This window comes from Myotis yumanensis, unplaced genomic scaffold (genome assembly GCF_028538775.1).
Source record: "Myotis yumanensis isolate MYYU_CA2020_CCGP unplaced genomic scaffold, mMyoYum1.0.hap1 SCAF_18, whole genome shotgun sequence".
Lineage (NCBI taxonomy): Eukaryota > Metazoa > Chordata > Mammalia > Chiroptera > Vespertilionidae > Myotis > Myotis yumanensis.
Window position 1 is genome coordinate 12329701 of NW_027223769.1, and position 19993 is coordinate 12349693.

General features: G+C 52.4%; 1 protein-coding gene across 1 annotated transcript in view; it reads left to right on the forward strand.

Annotated features, from left to right (window-relative positions):
* The first annotated feature begins 3376 nt into the window (after positions 1–3376).
* SLC7A5 (solute carrier family 7 member 5) overlaps positions 3377–19993 on the forward strand; it is a 37069-nt gene continuing 20452 nt past the window's right edge. The window contains exons 1-2 of the mRNA XM_070397766.1: positions 3377–3978; positions 19138–19263. Of these exons, the coding sequence (XP_070253867.1) occupies positions 3417–3978; positions 19138–19263 (688 nt within the window). The 5' untranslated portion in view covers positions 3377–3416. The remainder of the gene's footprint in view (positions 3979–19137; positions 19264–19993) is intronic.

Sequence of the window (19993 nt, forward strand, 5' to 3'; positions counted from 1 at the left end):
ACCATTTTCCCCACTCCCCATTTTCTATAGCCCACATTTTGCCATCAGGAAACTGAAGTCCCCTGAACGTTTGGAGATAACAGTTGAGAGTTCAGCCCTAGCTGGTTTGGCTCAGTGGGTAGAGCATCGGCCTACTGACTGAAGGGTCATGGGCTCGATTCCGATTAAGGGCATGTACCTCGGTTGCAGGCTCAATCTCATCCCCAGCCCTGGTCGGGGCTCATGTGCAAGGCAACCAATCCATCTGCCTCTCTCACATCACTGCTTCTCTTTCTCTGTCTCTCCTTCTCCCTTCCATTCTCTCTAAAAATCAATGGAAAAATATGCCGGGGTGGAAATTAACAAAAACAAAACAAAAATAAATAAATATAAAATGATTTATTTTTTAATAAATTTTTAAAAATTAAAAAAAAAAAAAAGAGTTCAGAAAGTGGGCAAAACAAGCTTGAAGGGCAGCTACTACATTGGCCTAACCTCCAACCTGTCTCCTGGCAAGTGGAGGGCCTGTGACAGGTTCTTTTCTCCTAAGGCGGCCCCAAAGCCTCTAAGACTCCAAACGGGAGAAAGAGGCTTCCTCAGGGGGTTATAACCTACAGCAGATGCAGGTCTGCCTGACCGAGTGCCATGACGTTTTCCTCCAGGGCAGTTCAGCTTCTCCAAAACCAATCCTTCCTGTTCCAAGAGGAAACGTTCCTCCCCAGAAGGCCAAGTCACGCCCGAGCAAGAGGAACGGCTTGCTCCCACAAAACGGCAGCTTCCCAGATCTCAGAAATGCACTGGGGGTCCCAGCTCAGCCAGAGCACCAAGTGGGGCCTTGGAGTGTTATACCCCATTGTTTCATTCATGATCTATCACGAACATAGTTTTCCAGCAAAGATGATTTTTAATGATCATACTGTATCTCACCATGCGGATATAGCAACATTTACCAAACCAAATCCGTTTGGCTTATATCCATTATTGACTATTTTAAAGTTGTAATAAGCAACCATGTACATAGCCAAAACACAGAACACCCTTTATTTCCTTAGAGAAATTCCTAAAAGTGAAATTACTGGTTAGACAGAACACACGATTTTAAGGCTTTTGATGGAAACTCTCAAACTTCCCCCTACAGAAATGTTCAAGGTATTCTCCCCTTTAGCCTCGGTGAGAATCAGTGACATGATTTTCAATAAATTACTGACTAGTGTATGAACAAAAAGCTCCTCGATAATTCTTCCAGTAGATGGCACCCGTTGCTAAGATTTTAAGTCTTGGATTTCAGGCAAGGCTCTCAGTACTTGATTCAATTTGCATCAGTAAAGTCAGATGCATTTCAAAGCAAATTTGCAGAAGGAAATCTAGGATGTTATATAAAAACCAATCAACAGTGGGATCTTGGGATCCTGTGAGACCTTAAAAACACTCTGGAATGTTGTCGCCCTTCCAACTATTAAAATCTCCTGCAACTTCCCAAGAACCCCACAGGGGAGGCACCAACATTTAAGGTGCACATGCGTTCTCTCCACTTTCCTTGTTAATTTTTACTCCAGGAAAGCAGGATTGGGCCATCCTGGTTCCTTCTGACCAGCTTTCTGGGCCCTTAGCTTACCACTTCCATGTGTGATTACTGATTGCTTCTCTCTGTTGCTGGAGGTGGCATTCACTGGAGCCCAGTGCAGTGGCCCCTGCACGTGTCAGCCGCATGAATCCAGGCAGAGGTCTTGGGACCTGGCCTTAGAGCTTTGCCAAATGGTGCCCTTCCTTTTGAAACCAAAATCCATCCTGAGATTTTCAAATCTTAGCTGCTATAAATGACAAAAACTTAACAACAGTCTGGAGGTGAATAAGCCACAGGAAGAAGGGTGGCAGAATGACTAAAAGTACACATAGAAGGATGGAGTTCCAGCTCACTTACTGGTCAAAATTAAATCACTCCACTAAGCGTGTTTCCTCATCTATAAAATGGCTCTAATGATAGCACCTACTCTATTAAGCAAGAATTTGCATTCCAAGGGCTCAGCACAGTGCCTGGTACCCAATAAGGACTCTGTAAGTTTGCTTGGCCATTGCAACCTCGCCTCCTGCCAAGCAGCACCCTCTGAAGGAACAGTGGAAAGAACAAGAATGAAGAGATTGTTTTTTTATTATCCCAAGCCACCCATTTAGACAACATCTTGCAAGTTAATATTTGTGTTGTGTGACCTCCTGGCTGTCAATATTTCACTCGGCTCTAACACTGCAGATGAATAACTGGCATGCTGGGGGTGGGGGTGGGGGGCTCTATCAGGGTGCGGAAGGTCCAGAATGACACGCCTTGGCTAAACTCCCCCAGAAGGGACTCAAGTTCTTTTCCAGTTCACATGTCAATTTAATCAGCAAGTACGTCTTTCTTGCTCCCAGGCCTGAGTGACCCGTCATCCTGCACTCCCTCTGACTTCTGACCTCGCTCTGGCTACCTGGCAGCCCTTCTCACCTAAGATGCCTCTTGCGTTCTTCAAGAATAACAGGATAAAGCCCTTTCACCTGCAGTCCGCCTTTAACTTCGTTGAATTTCCAACCGCGATTTGGGGGTACAGTTTTCAGGGTGCTTCTTCGGGAATCCCCCATTTTGCTAATTTAACTGAGCTTATGCAAATATCAGGTTTCCCAAAACTTGTGTCATTGCTTTTCAAAATTGTATGCCCTGAACACTGGCAAGGAAATTCCTGTTGGGATAAAATGGGAATTTCTTCCGTTCACTCGGCCCAGTGATTCAGTACCCAGAACCCCAGCTGGATCCCGAGCTTCTCCCAGGAGGGGCCGTTTCGATCCTCTTCATACCTCTCAGGTCCAGGATGAGCAGACTGCGGGGACTCTATTACCGCAGCCCATCGGGGACAGAAACCCGCGCCCACCGGGCCTGGACGCTCTGAGGGAACAGGCAGGCCTCCTCTGAGCCCCAGTGTCCCCCTAAATCCCACCCTTCCTAGCTTTGGCCTCAGGCCCGCCCGACTACCCCGCCTGCTTCCAGCCTGGGCTTTGCAAAGGTGGGTCGCCCGACCACCGAGTCGCGTTTGGGCCACGTGGGCGGCGGGGTCCAGGCCCGGACAACGCGGGAACTCCAGTGGAGGGCGAGGGGCGGGGCGGGGCGCCCTGGGCGGGAAGTGCTCGGCCGATTGCACCAGCGCGGAGGGGAAGGCGGGGCCTGGTGTGCGGGCTGCGGTGCTAGCGGCGCGGGGCGGTGCCGGCCGGGAAGCCGAGCCCGGCAGGATTAAGGCAGGTATTAGAAGCGGTGCGGGCCCTGGAGGTGGAGCGGGGTAGGGGGCGGGGGGGAGGGGCGGGGCCAGGGCGGGGCCTGGCGTAGAAAAGCGGCGGCGGAGAGGGAGGGCCGCTCTTCTCTGCTCCGCAGCGCGCACCTCGTGTCTGCCCGACCCCCGCGGCGCGGCAGCAGCATGGCGGGCGCGGGCCCCAAGCGGCGCTCGTCGTCGGCCCGTGCGGCGGCCGCCGAGGAGGAGGAGCTGCAGGCTCGCGAGCGGATGCTAGCGGCGAAGCGCGCGGAGGGCGCGGAGGGCGCGGGGGGCGCGGGGGGCGCGGGGGGCGAGGGTGTGGCCCTGCAGCGCAACATCACGCTGCTCAACGGCGTGGCCATCATCGTGGGCACCATCATCGGCTCGGGCATCTTCGTGACACCCACTGGTGTGCTCAAGGAGGCGGGCTCGCCCGGGCTGGCGCTGGTGATCTGGGCCGTCTGCGGCGTCTTCTCTATCGTGGGCGCGCTCTGTTACGCTGAACTGGGCACCACCATCTCCAAGTCGGGCGGGGACTATGCCTATATGCTCGAGGTCTACGGCTCGCTGCCCGCCTTCCTCAAGCTCTGGATCGAGCTGCTCATCATCCGACCCTCCTCGCAGTACATCGTGGCGCTGGTCTTCGCCACCTACCTTCTCAAACCGCTCTTCCCTACCTGCCCGGTGCCCGATGAGGCCGCCAAGCTCGTGGCCTGCCTCTGCGTGCGTGAGTACCACCGCGGGACCCGCCTGGGTGGGGTGGGGGGACCCCGGGCCATCCCTCATCCCCGAGCCCCCGGCCATCTTCAAAACCCCGGGCCATTTGGAATCCCCAGGCCATCGCTGCGGTTCTAGGCTAAGGTCTGGAACCCACGTGCGTCTCATTCATTCGTTTACACATCACCTTGGGAATTCCGCAGCGACAGACAGCGTGGTTCTTGCACCCTGCCGCGTGTGGGCGGTCCGCTTCCCCACCTGGTCCATTCAGATCCGGTGGAGCTGAGCAATATCCCCTTTCTCTGGGGAGGCACCCACGTGGAGTGAAACGCGAATTTCCTGCTTGCTGTTTGAGCTCCCCAGTTCTGTTTTATGGAGACAAATTGTGGTTTAAAAAAATTTCACTCATAGCTCCTTTCCAGACCAGCTTATTAGGAACCAGCAGAGGCTGACTCATACAAAAAACATAGTGATAAAATTCTGTGTAGGGAGCAGTGTCTGAATCCCCTGAAGATTACCATAAGTAGTAAAAGAAGGGTGCTTGGCTGAAAATTAAATTTGGGTGCAGGGACTCCCAAGTTGTGCTGACAGTCAATGGCCATAGTCCTAAGTTGGTGGGCACTGTGCTAGTATATTGGTAGACGTGGTCCTAGTATGTTGGTGGACACACTGTTAGTATATTGGTGAGCATGGTCCAATTTAAAATTTGGTTTTAAATTTGTTATACAAAATTTCCTGGGGGCCAGAGACCAAAGAAAGGCTGACAACATCATTACATTGAGAACTTACATAGGAGGCACATCTTGGGCGTTGGCAAGACAACACAGCTATCATCTCCGCCATGTGGCAGGTGCTAAAGAATGACATAGGACAGGGCAGGGTGGAAAGGGGTACTGGGGTATGACCTGCCCCTGATAAGGGGAAAACACCTTATTACATACTTGCCCCGGGCAGAGCAAGGACCGGTTCCAGGAACCAGCACATTTGGAACATAGGAAAGGGATCCGAGGGTCTATGAGGGGATTTATGGAAAGTAATCTCTTCTCCCTAGATCTAGCTGGATCTAGCATGAAGGTCCAGCATCCGTCAGGCCAGGGTCCCCTTCATGGAATAGTCTCTCTTCCACACTACAGTGTTAGTATGTTGACGGGCGTGGTCCTGGTAGGTTGGTAGGCATGTTCCTGGTATGTTCTTCACCTAAGAGTAAACCAGGCTGGAGAAAATTGCTGCTTTGCAAAAACAGTTTTCTTATGGGATTTCCGAAAAAATTAATGTATACCAAATGTAATGTGACTTTTCTTAAAGGCCGTCGGCAGTTTTTCCGCCTATCTATTGGCCAACCTCTAGGGAGGCTTGCGAATGGAAGTGTCCTGCTTTCAGAGTTGCCACCTTGAGCATTTGCCCAAATCTCAGTCGTGTATATAAGTACAGAGGTGGCAGGGTACATTCCTGGTTTCAGATCGGAGCGTGAAACTCAGGGACTGTGCCGTTACTTGAAGTGGCTTCTGCCTGGCCATGCCTGCTGGTCTTATTGGGCTTGTAGAGCCTGTGGCCCGAGTTTCCTGCCTGTGTCACTGTGCCACAGGGGCAGGTATTTTAGAACTCTGAGACATGCTCCGGAACGAGGCGTGTCCTGAAGGCAGAACTCAGTGCAGCTCTGTTTGGCTGCTGGGATCACCTGCTTTCCTGAGAACCTGAACAGGTAGGCAGTCACACGGGGGCGAAGGGACAGTACTTGCCTTGTTAATGTAAAAAAACATTGAAACCTGTAAAGAATTTTGTGAGTTTATTTGAGCCAAACTGTCAACATATGCCAGGAAGCAGAACCTCAACGAATTGAGATAATGCTCTGGAGCATGGCGGGTTATATCTGTATTTACACATTGCAATCAAAGGAAAGGGATGTAGGTGGGTTACATGAAATTCATTGGTGGTAGATTAAGGAGGTGGGATAAAGCAAAGCAGGGAAACCTCTGGGGTAGGATAAAAAGAGAAATGACGGACATGTGCTTCTTTTACATAGATGGTTACAGGATAATTTTACATAATTAACAGTTGACAATTAACTTGATAACAATAACAATGAGGGACTGTCCTGGTGCCCTGGGGGGTCCGGAAAAAAGGGAAGTTACAAGTTATCCATACATTTCGAAGATATGTTATCTTAGAGGCAAAAAGACAAATGGGCTCAGTAAAGATCTAAGTTGATCTTTGTCAGGGAAAATACTGGCCTAGGACATGACTACCCACTACAACCTGTTTGTAGTTAAATATTTAATTTTCAGACCATCCTTTGTGGTTACTTTAGGTCTCTGAGTTTGCAAGACTGCCATGCAGGCCTCCCCTGAGCTTGTCAGGTTAGCATGTGGCCCCTTTCGTCCACAGTCTTTTAGGGGCAGAGGGTCTCAGTGATATGAATCTCAGCTTTAAAAACTTTGGTCTAAATCTAGGAATAGTCATAGCAATAGTCTATGTGCCTGAGAACAGGAAAGCCTCTGGCTTCTGGTGGACTTTGAGATGAGGGTTTTATGGGGTGATGCATTGGACTGGCTAAGGAAAAGCCCCTCTAAAGCAGTGGTTCTCAACCTTCCTAATGCCGCAACCCTTTAATACAGTTCCTCATGTTGTGGTAACCCCCAAACCATAAAATTATTTTCGTTGCTACTTCATAACTGTAATTTTGCTACTGTTATGAATCATAATGTAAATATCTGATATGCAGGATGTATTTTCATTGTTACAAATTGAACATAATTAAAGCATAGTGATTAATCACAAAAACAATATGTAACTATATATGTGTTTTCCGATGGTCTTAGGCGACCCCTGTGAAAGGGTCGTTCGACCCCCCAAAGGGGTCACGACCCACAGGTTGAGAACCGCCGCTCTAAAGGCAAAATAAGCCCTAGCTGGTTTGGCTCAGTGGAGAGTGTCATGGCCTTTGGACTGAAGGGCCTGGGGTTTGATTCCCATCAAGGGCTCATGCCCGGGTTGTGGGCTTGATCCCCAGTAGGGGGCATGCAGGAGGCAGCCAATCAATGATTCTCTCTCATCATTGGTGTTTCTATCTTTCTCTCCCTTCCTCTCAAATCAATAAAAATATATTGAAGGCAGGAAGCCTTTGTTGAGTTGTTTGGTCATTAGGAGAAGTTTAATTGTCCAATTTTCATTGCTAGATATGATATGTTTGGGCCCAGCATGTACATAATGAATTAGATAGTATCGTTAAAGGGCCCCCACTCTAGTCTTTAAAAATGGATCCCTTACTTTCTTAAACTTTTGGGTTTACGTAGGTAAATCCTCAGATTCTAGTGGGCTACAGTGGATACGCTCTGGCCAGTGCTCCAGCTCACTTCTGTTCTGGCATTGCCGGCCTAGTGGAGTAGGTCATGCCAGTAGCACCCCTCCCCCTAAGAGTGAGGGCAGCTTTCGTAGCCCTTTTTCTTGGAACCTCCTGTATGAATGTGATACGTGTGTGTGTGTGTGTGTGTGTGTGTGGCTTTTTCTGATGCAAAGAGGATTTTCAGTGACACAGAGGGATGTACTGCCTGCAAGAGCAAGCGCTAGTCTAGAGCCTTACTTGGCGGGGATAGGAACATGGCTTGTCCAAGGCTGACAGCCTGCTGAACTGGCCTGGCTGTTCTCACCTAGAACAGTTAAAGCTCAGTTCCGGGACACCTCTGATCTGGAACAATGCTGTCACACAGAAAATGTCTCCATTTTAGAAAAAGACTTCAGTTCTCAACCTGATGACCCCTTCATGCTGATACATCAGCATAACAAAAAGTGTCTCTCAGGCCACAAATAAAGGAGGGGGGGCGAGTCAGTGCTGTGAATATTTTCTCCTTTTTTTTTTTTTTTTGTTGTTGCTGGTAAAATGGATGTTTAGCACAATTTTAAAACATGCAGAGGCCATCAAGTGTGCTGGTGTTGCTAAGGGTGTGAAAGTGCTCATAAAACACCGATCACAGGAATTGAAGGGGTAGAAAAACTGTTGTTGGTTTGGATAAAAAAAAGCAGTCAGCCAGTGGTGACCGCATTTCCGAGGCAGTGATAAGTGAAAAAGCAAGGATGCTGCACCCCTGGAATGAATGCTGGAAGTGATTAGTTTAAGGCTAGAAGGGTGTGGTCGATAAATTTAAGAAGTGTTTGTTTACAGATTAAACAGCACATTAGACATGTACTGTACATAAGAAAGGTTAAAACAGGGAATCATGGGTCTGGAACGAATTAATTCAATTTACATTATTTCTAATGGAAAGAAATGGTTCGGTTTTCGAACAAATTGCTTCTCAAACAGCCTTCAGGAACGCATTAAGTTTGAGAACCGAAGTTCCACTATACAGTGAAAGGTCATGGCTGTTCAAGAAGGGGACTTCTGAGAAGGCAGTGAAAGTTCCCACAGAAAAGCCACAGAGTTCCTGGTTGCTCTTTAATTATTGCACAAAAACTGGGTTCTAACTCTTTCTTGGTGACCATGTGGAATTTGATATAAGACTGGGTTTATATGGGTTATTTACTGCTTAATGAAAACTTGTTAGTGGCTGCTGAAATCAGATGAGTCTGGGTTCCGTGTGTGTGACGGAGTCACTCAGGTTGGAGTTGAGTTCTTGCCAGCTGGGTTTGCTTGGGCGGTTTATCCTCCCTTCCTGGGCCACTGTTTTGTAAAATGTCTGGAGCGGCCCGGCTAGGGGCTCACGAGGGCCGGCCAAGGACAAGGACAGGGTCTTGTATGTGAGAGCAGCTGTGGTTCAGAGACACAGCGGTGGCCTCATTGGTCCTTTATCTCAAGGGAGGCGCTCTCAGAAGAAGGGATCTGAACAGGTCCCCTTCTTCGTATGCTGAATTATGAAAAGGACTTGGAGCCTATCTGAGTCTGGTCACTCCTACCCAGGACGCGTAGCTGTCAGGGAAGTGGCCACAGCAGACTGCTGTTGCCCACCCTCCTCTCTCCCTCTCCTAGTTGGGTGAGGGTAGGACTGTACCCGCTGGGACAGCCCCCACACTTGGACTTGCTGGTTACTTGAGGAACTTAGGTTGGTCAACTGGTGGCTGAGAATGGGACTCTGGGTCACTGGGTCCCCTTCCTGCATGGTGGCCCCTCTTGAGGTCTGAAGAGCACATTCTGCCTTCTCATGGAGACAGACAATTGGCCAGGGCTCCCCTAGACTGAGTTAGGCCCCCACCATGACCCTGACTTGGGCAGACACACATATGGGGGGTGGGGCATGCTCAGCTGTTGGTCCTCTGGGACCTCTGGCCTGCAATATTTTCCACCTGGTGTCAGGTAAAGAGCCTATGCTGTGCGTGTGGACAGACCTGGGTTCTGTTTTGAGGAATTCACTGGGAATACCAAGCCTCAATTTACACATATGTGAAGTAGGGATTTGTCACAGCTCTGCCTGGGTGTTTTTGAGGACTCTAGGCCATGGTCTATTTGACGATGGCACATAGGGATCCGGTTACACTGTGGCTGTGACTTACTCTCCACACTGCCCTCTGTCACTTATAACATCTTGGACTGCCCTAGAGCTTTCTCTTCTCTGGTTTAGGGAAAAGAAGGAAGAGAGAGGATGGCCCGGCTGGTGTGGCTCAGCTGTTGAGCGTCGACCTATGAACCAGGAGGTTACAGGTTCAATTCTTGGTCAGGGCACATGTCAGGATTTCAGGCTCAATTCCCAGTAGGGGGCATGCAAGAGGCAGCCAAGCAATGATTCTCTCTCATCATTGATGTTTTTATCTCTCCCTCTCCCTCTGCAATCAATAAAAATATATTTTTAAAAAAGAAGAAGAAGAGAAGGAGAGGGTGGAGAGAAGGAAAAAGCCCGGAGCTTGGTGGCGGCGGCAGCGGTGGTGGTAAATGCTAACCTGCTGTCAGCTCCTCCAGGACGGGGTTAAGGGCATAGTTGAAGTGTAGGTTTGGTGTCTGTGGGGTGAGCCATGGCCAGCTGACTTGCAGGTAAGTTGGTCAGTTGGGGTGATGACCAGAGTGGGGAGGGCAGACCATAACAGCACCTTCCATCCCCCAGTCTTCTAGCTGCCTGGCTCGTTTCCATTAGTGCCTGCGGACAGTGACCCTGCTTCTGGGGGTGTGGGAACCCCTACAATGTGTCCAATACCGTGTCCCTAGGACTCCAGCCAGGCCTGTCACAGTGAAGCCTGATTTAGGGTGATTGGCCACCTGCCAGCTGCCAGGGCTAAGCTCCTTGATGTGTGAAGCAAAGGCTTCTGGGTGTTTCGAAGGAGCTGGTGATCCTAGAATCGCAAGCTGTGAGCTCAGTGCAGACGACAGCCTAGTAATTAGCCCTGAAATCCGACTAGCCCTCCAGACATGAAAGTGGTCCGGCCGCGGGAGCTAGTCTGGCCCAGTCAGGACTGGGGCCAAATTCTGTGTGGTCCTTCACAGAAGCATTGACCCCAGGGAGTGGGAGATGCCGGCGAATATTTCTCACCCTTTTCCCTGGATCACAGCCCCTTTGATAATCCCATGGAATGCGCAGGCTCTGCACAGAAATGGGTACCAGGCATGTTCACTACAAACTGTGTGGCCCTAGGGCAGTGGTCGGCAAACTGCGGCTCGAGAGCCACATGCGGCTCTTTGGCCCCTTGAGTGTGGCTCTTCCACAAAATACCGACTTCTGCGCATGGGCCACAAAGTTTCAATAACACTGTACATGCGTGCCCGCATGTGGTATTTTGTGGAAGAGCCACACTCAAGGGGCCAAAGAGCCGCATGTGGCTCGCAAGCCGCAGTTTGCCGACCACTGCCCCAGGGTGTTCAGGTCCCCTAAGGCCCTGGCCCAGGTTGGAAGCCACCCATACCCCTGAGAGGGGCCCTGATCAGGGCAGAAACAGATCCGACATTTTCTAGCTGGTGCCCTTGGATTCCCTCTTTCCATATGCTTTGCACCTCAGCCTATGTAATCAGTGTTGTCATTCCCATTTTTATGGCTGGGGAAACTGAGGCAGGGGTGGGCTGGGAATGCTGTGCACCCTCCTCCACACTGAACTTCCTTTTGTCATCAGTGTGTGGGGACACATGACTGAGTCTATGGCAGTGAAGGTGGCAGGCGCCAGGGATCAGGAATGCTGTAAGATCCCACATCCAGGCATCTGGTTGGCCGGGGCAAGGACATGTGGATCTGAGGTTCCTTATCCTGGATTCCTGGGAAGTGCTTTCTCCCCTGTCTGTGGGCACCACACATCTTATATACTTTTCATCTTTCTATCAAAATCACCTTGTAAATGAGCTTGTAGGGCAGGGTGGGCCAACAGCCACCCTGTGGGTTCCAGCTGCCCAGCAGCCATAAGTCCTGTCCTGTGGCCACAGATTGGCCTCCAGTTCCTGTCCCCTCCTTCCATGATTCACAGCAGGTGCTGGGGACTATTGGGGTGGGGCATGTGATTCTACACCCCTAGTCGGTGTCACCTTCCAGGCTCTTGTCTGGATGATGGCCAAGGGAGTTGCCCAGAATGCACCTGTTCCCACCCCGGACTTTGCTTCATCCTGTCCCCACCAATAGGACTGCTGCCCAGTCCAGCAGCTTTTTGGCTCTAATGGTTGGGGTCCCATCTACATCATGGCAGGAGGACCCCACCCAGCTCTGTCCTCGATCCAGGCAGGATGCTGGATTCTTGCTCTGGCGCTGGAGAGTGAGCTATCCCATGCAGGACATTTCTGGAGGTCGAGCCCGCCCCTCTCCCCAGTGGATTTCGCCCGCTATGTGAAGAATTAGCACTGACTTCCCATTTGGGCTCTGGGAGCATGATACACGCAACTTGATCTGTGCTCTGAGTCACTCTGACCTTGGTTGCTGGCTGACATCTGTCGCTGCTGAGACCTGATCATCTGTAAGTCACTCAGAGTAGCCGATACCGAACTGAGGCCACTCCTCAGCAGACGTGAGCCCCGTGGCCCACTGTGACCCTGTGGCCAGCCCAGCCCTTTGTCCCCTCCATGTGAGTTGCCCAAGACCAGCACAGGATTCAGCCCTCAGCACTCACATGGGTGCGGGGCTGTCTTCATCTGGTTTCCTTCTGGGGGACCCTGTCAGCCTGGTCAGCTGGAAGGCCAGGGCCTCTGCAGAAGGCCTAAATGGGGTCCTGGCTTTGTCCTCAAGGTAAATGGGAGCATTGTGAGTGTCCTGCAGTGGTCGAGGGAGGGCCTTCTCTGCAGTGAGCCCGACCCAGAACACGAGGGAGGGGACTCTCAGCCTTCACTGTAATCCAGGATGGCAGGGCTCAGGAAGTCCACTGCTGTCAGCTCCATATAAAGACCCTGTACTGGGGTGTTGGACTGGGGTCTATGGAGCAGAATAGGGACTGGGCGCTGCTCTGGAGTGGCCTAGCCCAGTAGGAGGGAGACACATGGAAACACATGTTCTATAGCTCATTCAGGCCCTGTATCTAAAAGGGCGTGCAGGGGGTGGGGGCTGGCCTGCAGCCCAGGGTGCTTGGGGCAGGCACTCATGGGCACTTCTCTCTGCAAGTCCCACATAAACCCTCAGCCCAGAGAGCAGCAGACAGCTGTCCAAGGCCCTGCTCCCTAACAATAGCCTGGTTCAGACCTGTGGGACAGTCCCCCACCCACCCATCCCTTCTCCTTTGAGGGTGCCCAGTAGATGTGCATCTCAGGCATGCTTACTTTGGGTGGGGCCTGATGGGGGTGGCCTGCAGCTTAGAATCACCTGATCAGGACTGATGCCCAGTTCCTCTGAGATCTAGCAGTGAAGCACAGTACAGGTCAGGGAGCTATGCTGGAGCCTGTCAGGGGCAGCCAGGGTTGAAGATCCTGGGTGAGTGGTATAGCACAGGAGTGGGACTTAGGAGACCTGGGCGTACTCACCCTGCTCTGTGTCTGCTGTGTGACTTTCAGCATGTTGAACAGCCTCTCTGAGCTCTCTACCCCAACTATCACATGGGGGTTGAATACTGCACATGCCCTCTCACCCCTCAAGTACAGTGCCTACAGGTTTTCCCTCCTTTTTCTTTATTAGCACGACTGCTGGAGGAACCATTTGGGGAGGGTGGGGTTCCCACCCACAGATGTATGCATGTATCTCTGCATTTAGCCAGTGATGGAGACTTCTAACACTGAGACCCCTGCACATACACGTTTGGCTATTCTCAGCAGATCTTTGCACTCAGCCATGACTAATCAAATTATCGCTAATTTTTGATGGGGTGCCAGACATCATGTTTGTATAGCTTACCCACCAAGCAGGCGGCAGGATGAGGATGAGGAACCAGGCTCAGACATGCTAAGTAACCTGCCCAGGGTCACACAGCATGGTCAGAACTCCCTCAGATTTTAGTTTCGGGGGCCCTTTGGGGACCTCCCTGTTCTCCAGGACTCTTGCTTCCAAAGAGCCCAGTAAAGAGAGAAGTTGCTATTTGTGGGGTTTCCTGGTTAGCCCCGGACTCAGGGTGTCGGCAGATTCTAGAGGTGAGTAATCTGCCTTTTTGGTGTGTTTTGAGATTTATGTGTCAGCCTTTTCCAGATGCTCACTGACACCTCCACCCTGGGCTGGGGTGAACTCTGTGGTTGGGCATAACCCAGCCCTCATCAAAAATGGAAAAAATATGGAAACACGTGTTCTTGGGCTGGCCACAGGCAATTTGAAAATGTGATGCTGGCCTATTAGTAATATATTTTTGCAGAAATTAGTGAATGGAGCCGGGGAGGGGCTTGAGGACCAGTATGCCCCCTGGGACTCCAGATTTCATGTCCTGCCTCTCCCTCGGGTGGCAGCCTCTTGGATTGGAGTGCTTCTCTTTGCTCCTAGAGAGACTGGTGTCCCTGCTCCTGCGAATGGCTTCATTTCCCCTCAGTGGCCAGCAGTAGGGATGAGGTCTGGAGCCACCATCAACCTGAGCTGCTCAGAATTCTAGTGCATCCTGGGAGTGAGGGCACATGGTTTGGGTTGTCAGGTCACGCACATTTGTTTTCTTGGGGCCCAGTAAAGGTGATTTATGCATCGGGAGTTACCCCCTGGTTCTCCAACTGGGGTCCCCAGACAAGAGCCTTAGTATCCTTGGGCCAGAAAGGCAGATTCTCAGGCCCCCAGGGGACTGACACGCCCTGGAGGGGAGACCCCCGTCTGTCATTAGGAGGGATGAGAGCGTTAAGGCAAGAAATGAAGAAATGCTAGGAGGGGGAGGAGGGGCTGCCTGTGGGCAGGGGCTTGCATGGAGCAGAGGACATCTGGACTTCAAGGGTCTGGAGAGGAGAGTTGATGACAAGCTACAACGTCCAGTGAGCGCCTGCCAAACCCTGGGTCCCTGTGTGTGCCAGGTAGATTTGGATGAATGATGCAAAGGAAAGACAGGAACACAAGAGGGACTGGACACCCCTTTAGTGGTCAGCCCTGTTGGTGGCAGTTCTCCCAATCACCTGGGTCACACTATCCCCTGTGCAGTCACTGTCATCCTAGGAGCCAGCCCAACTCTAGCCAGGGCTCAGGGTCCAGATGCCCAGTGAGTGCTGAGATGTCTGACAGGTGTGTGTGTAGGGGGGGCGGGGGGGTCTGGCTCTAAGTCAGCAGGCTGGCTGTCTGCCTAAGCTCAGGTCTCAGACCAGCCTCAGCCACAGTGGTCAGCGGGCACTGCTCTCTGGCCTGGTGCCAGCTGCTGCCCTGGGTAAGCCCAGGAGACCGGGTTGGACCAGCTTCCTGGAACTGGCACAGCCTGCTGGCCACTTCCTTTTTATCTCAGGGCCCATGGGAGAGCTCTGGGTCAAATGATACTTGTGGGCCTGGCAACTCGGCCCCTCCCGGGCAGTTTCCGACAGCCGGACCCCACCTGTGTGAGGCAGCACTGCTCATAGGTCTCAGACTGCCTTTGCCCCAAGAATTGGCCCTTTTTATCAAGGACCCTAAAACCTGTGTAGAAAGCACCACCCAGATGGGGAAGCAGAGAGAGTGGAGTATCTCAAGTCAGACTGGTGGGTGGAGACCCCCCAGAATACATCCTGCTCAGGGTCAGGGAGAGTTCCAGAGGCGTTACCCAACAGTGTCCCGAGAAATAACAGATCGAGGGGAGGAGCCACTGTGTCATCGAGCTTGTGCCCAGCCAGTGTCCTCGACTCTTGCGGTCCTTGGGGGATGTGCTGCCCTGCGGTCTGCAGATGACTGATCAGAACCGAGCCACCCAAATAGGCCAGCACTGGAGTTGGACCTCACCGCTGAGGCCAGGGGGTGAGAGCAGGAGGCCCAGCCGAGGGGTCTTTCTTCACTGGGCAGCACTTCCAACCTTTGAGGCATCCCCGACATGAGGATGGGGGGGAAAGCAGAGCCACCACAGGAGGAGGAGGGCAGGAGCCCCTCAGCAGAGGGATGGTGACTATAGCACAGCCCTAGGATTCCGGCCCTTTGCTGAGCTGGAGCTGGGTCCCCTGTGGCCCGCTAGGTGGGTTATGTTCCAGCAGGACAGGAAGGGACAAACCGGAGGAGGATTGGAATGAGCCAGCGCATACAGCCCAGAGCTGTCTTCTCACCAAGGGGCCTTGGGCTTTATCTCCTTTGCCCCAGCTGTCACCAGCCAGCCATGCTTATCTGGGAGTGCTGGTTCAGAGAGCCCTGAAGAGGGCTGGCTTCTAGCCAGAGTGCCCTCCTGATAGCCACCCACCTTTACTAGAATCAGGGGTTGGTGGCCTGTGCCCTGGTGTATCCCATTCTCTGCCTCACTGCAGCGCAAGTACTTTGTCCTCATCCCCTTCCTGGAGGGGCTGCGAGTTAGTATTCATGGTGACAACAGCAGCAAACCCTTCTTGCCGCTCTGCACACCCGGAACCTTCCAGTGTGCCCATGAGCCCCCATCCTGCAGGTGTGGAAACTAAGGCTCAGAGAGTCAGGCATCTTGTCCAGGTGGTGGAGTTTAAAGCAGGGAAGCTGGGCTGCAATCCAGCCATCAGCTCCTCCCGGGGCTACTTCTGTTAAAGACACTGAGTCCTGGTAGATTCGCCTATTTACCTAAGATTATATTTCATTTAGGAAATTTTACAAAGGAACACTATGAGAACAATAAAGTACTTGTTTTCTCATCAGCCAAAGTCAATGAAAAGTAAAATTTCATCATGTGTTTTGGTTCTTTTTACAAAGAAACAAATATTATAAAGTTCCCTTTATTCCGTGATCCGGTCCCTTCTCCTCCCAGACAGTGGTCGCCTGCTCACAATCTGGACATTTTTAATGTCCTGAGCTGGTACTGCATTTGAGGGGAGAGCCTCAGTGCAGAGGGGCTCTGACACCTGCTGGGCAGGGCTCAGCACATTTTGGCCGGGAACAGCTGGGTTGGATCTTGGAATGGACTGGTGTGTGCCCTTTGGTACCAATGGAGGGGCTTTGGGGTGTCAGAGGAGGGACCTCTGTCCCACCCTAGTGACAACTAAGGCCCCCTCAGTATCAGTGACCACCACAGTAGAACAGCCCAGGGGCTGGGGGCTCAGGGGTAGCTTCAGAGTCCTCATCTGTAAAATGCAGAGCTGCCCCTGCTCACCACCGAGTGGAGAGACCCCAACTGGGGTGAGTCGAGCAGAGGTGACAGCCCAGCTGGCTGCACTTGGTGTGGCAGTGCTGCTCTGGTGTCTGGAGCCAGGTCCAAGTGCCCACTGGGAAGATAGGAAGAGAGGACCAGCTTGTCTGAGGGCTGGCGGCAGCGGAAGAGCCACCGCAGGATGCAGAGGGCTTGGCCACACCTTCCCTGTCAGCCCCGCTTCCCGCAGTGTGAGTGGAGGAGTGATGCAATCTGCCAGCCTCTTGCTGCAGCCGGAAGGCTGGAGGAGGAGCCTGAGGCACTTAGTTCAGGATTGTCTCTCACATAAGGAAATGGCAGGCTGTCTCAGGGAAGCCTTGGGTCCCCGGGGGCAAGAAGGAACAGATTAGAACCTGGGCTTGCCCTCCAAGGCCTCTCCATCCTGGATCCCAGCCGCTGGGCAGGTTGGACCAGAGAGCACTAGACTGGAAGCCCAGAAAAAGGGAATTACCCTCTCCCCACCCACACTGCCAGTCCTGTGGGCCCCAGAGACCTGGGTCTCAGTCCTGGGTCTCCCCATACACCTTGGACAGGGCCTCTGTTTCCTCTTCTGTGCTTGGAATGGCAGTGCTGACATGCATGCTTAATACAGGACAGCTCTCTCCCCATTAGTCCTGATGGCTAGGACTGAGCATGTGTCCATCCCAGAGCCACACAGTAAAGGCCACGAGTGCTGTTTGCCTCACGTACCCATCGGCCCTCTCCTCTGAGCCTTTCAGTTCCTGCTGCAAGAGGTGGCTTCGGCACTGTGTCATAGACACTTGTTAGGAGCCCCACATTGTCATGGCCATATTGAAACTCCCACCACCCCAAGGCAGCTCATCGTACTATAAGACTGACAGGTGGGGAACCACAACCCAGGAGCCAAGGGGCTCCACCAGGATCCCCACCAGTAACGCCACACCGGGTCCAGGTGTCACAACTCTCGGCTGTCATACCCGGAACAGGGGGACTTCTGAGTACTTTAGATTAGGAATAGCAGCCTAAAGCAAATACTTTCAAAACATTTTTAGCCTAAACATAACATACAGTCTCTGTCAGCCATTGCATCAGCCAGGGCTTAGAGCAGGGAAGGAAAAACGAGGGGGAGGGGTTGCTATTAAGCTCAGTTAATTTCCAAGAGAAAAGGCAGGCAGAGCAGTGAGGCCTTAATCCTATCCAGAGCACACTGGGAAGATTGCCTGTTTTCCTTCTACCTGAACTGGTGGGTCTCATCCAGTTAATTAGCGTGGATTTATCTCTTTGGGGCCTAATCCTCAAACAGTAAAGCGACCTGTAATTACTCTGGCTGGGGAAAGATGCCACCTGGGGTCCCCCGCCCCGGGTTAGTTCTGTCTGGAAAAGGCAGGATAAGCAAAAGGCCTTTCAGCCTTTCTTACCTTACCGAAGCCTTCTGCGGAGGTGACAGGTATGCGGGGGACGGGGGAGAGAGGCTCTTCCCATAGGCCCTGGCCACGCTGGTTAATGTTTAATGACCAGCCCTCCAAGGAGAAAAGGCCCCCGTCTGTGCCCCTGCCAATGCCTAGTGTAGGTGCTCCCCAGGTGGCTGGTTTCTAGCATTTGTGTGTGGGGAGCTGGGTTGCGAGCGTGACACGCTCACCTGAGAGTGTGGCACCTCAGCAGCATAGAGACCGAAGAGCGCAGATGACTTAGAAATGGGAAGGGATCAGTCTTGAGTGTTTGTTTCCTTTGTTTTAAATTTAATAATTTTGATTCATTGTAAGTTTACGGAGTGGCTGTGCTAACAGCCAGCTCTCAAGATCCCTAAACACTTAGTTCGGCTCCTGAGCTTGTGTATCATCTCAGCCTCCACCTCTCCCTCGGCGCAGGGCTGGGGTCTTACAGGCGCCCAGGCAGCGGCTGCTTCGGGCGCATTTCTTGAGCCTGGCTTAGCTGCTGCCCTGTCTCTGTCTCTGTCCCCATCGAGGTCGGGGGAAGCCACCTGTGACTGGTGGCTTCCCCGATTTTCAGTTTCAAGGTACGCTGTTAAAACCACAGTAGAGCTGAAGCTCCTGTGTTGTTTCCTGTACCGGCTAGGCTGCTTGCTTGACCCCAGGGCTGTAACACCCCCATTTCAGGTGTCAGAATTGCCCTCATGGTCCACCATTTGGCGTGTCACATGGGATTTGTGTAATAGGATACCTCACCTGTTAACTCTGTGGAGTTCTAGAAGATTTTCTCTGAAAAAAAGGGTTTCCCACCTTCAAGAAGCTTAGTAGACTGTGAGTGAACCTGATGAATTATGCTAAATGTTGAGTGGGTGAGAAAAGTGAATGCAGTCCCCCTCCAAATGGCAGGTTTGCTATTTACCTGCATTCAAGATGTGCCCAACTCAAGGCTTGACTCAGGTGTGTGGAGGGTGGGGGAAAGGAGGAAAGGTAGTTGCTTTGATGGTCAGCTCCTTAGGACATTGAAATTCATTCATTTTTAAAAATCCTTTGTGATAGCCCAGGCGCACCTGGGACCACATCTCAAGAGCCTGTGGTTCTCAACCTTTGACCTTGGGCCTGGAGAGCTGTCCATCCAAACAAGTCCCAGAGGGTGAGACCCCACCAAAGGGTCTGGGTTCCTGCTCGGCCTGCTCGTCTCGAGTGCCAACCGTCTGTCCAGTGGGACTCACTCTGCCCTGTCTCCACAGTGCTGCTCACGGCCGTGAACTGTTACAGCGTGAAGGCTGCCACCCGGGTCCAGGACGCCTTCGCTGCCGCCAAACTCCTGGCACTGGCCTTGATCATCCTGCTGGGCTTCATCCAGATCGGAAAGGGTGAGTGTGGCCTCTGGGCCTCACAGCGGTCCTGTGAGGCTCTGCTGTGCCAGGGTGGAGGGGTCCCCTGCTCTGAGTGCCACCAGACCCACCAGGTTCTCTGACACATCCCCTGCTCTGCATCCTCAGCCTTAATGGCGGCGGTGGAGGGGGAGGGTTCACTGCTCTGAATGCCCCCAACCCTCAGGTCTGGCACGTGGCATGAAGGGTATCATTTGAATTGGGCACTGTGAGCTGGGTCACACCATCCCAGGAGGGCCACTGACATTGAGTTAGAGAGACTGAACATAACCCAACAAGTTAAATCTGCCCCAGAGTGGCAGGGAGAAACCGATTCACCCTGTCCTCTGAACCCCACTCTCCTATCCACAGTCGGGGGCGGGGATGGGTAGGATAGTGTCATGGGTGCCTAGCACATTGTGAGTGTGGCAGAGAGGAGCTATTGCTAGTTTTGTCTCTTGAGGTAGATCTTGCACACAGGAAGCTACACAGACTGCCGGTGCCCTACAGGTAAGCTGTAGCTGCCCCCCCAGGGGAGGATGCAGAACTGCCCAGTTCCCAGTAGGGCCCTCGTGCCCATGGATGCCCCCACCCACCAGCATCCACCATGCTGACCTCTCCCCTGTGATCAGCACTTTGTTCCATCACGTGTGGGTCGCCCATGCCGTGGTGTTTGGTGGCAGTGCATCTCTCACTATTGGGCCTCATTCCTCAAAAACATGCTATGACT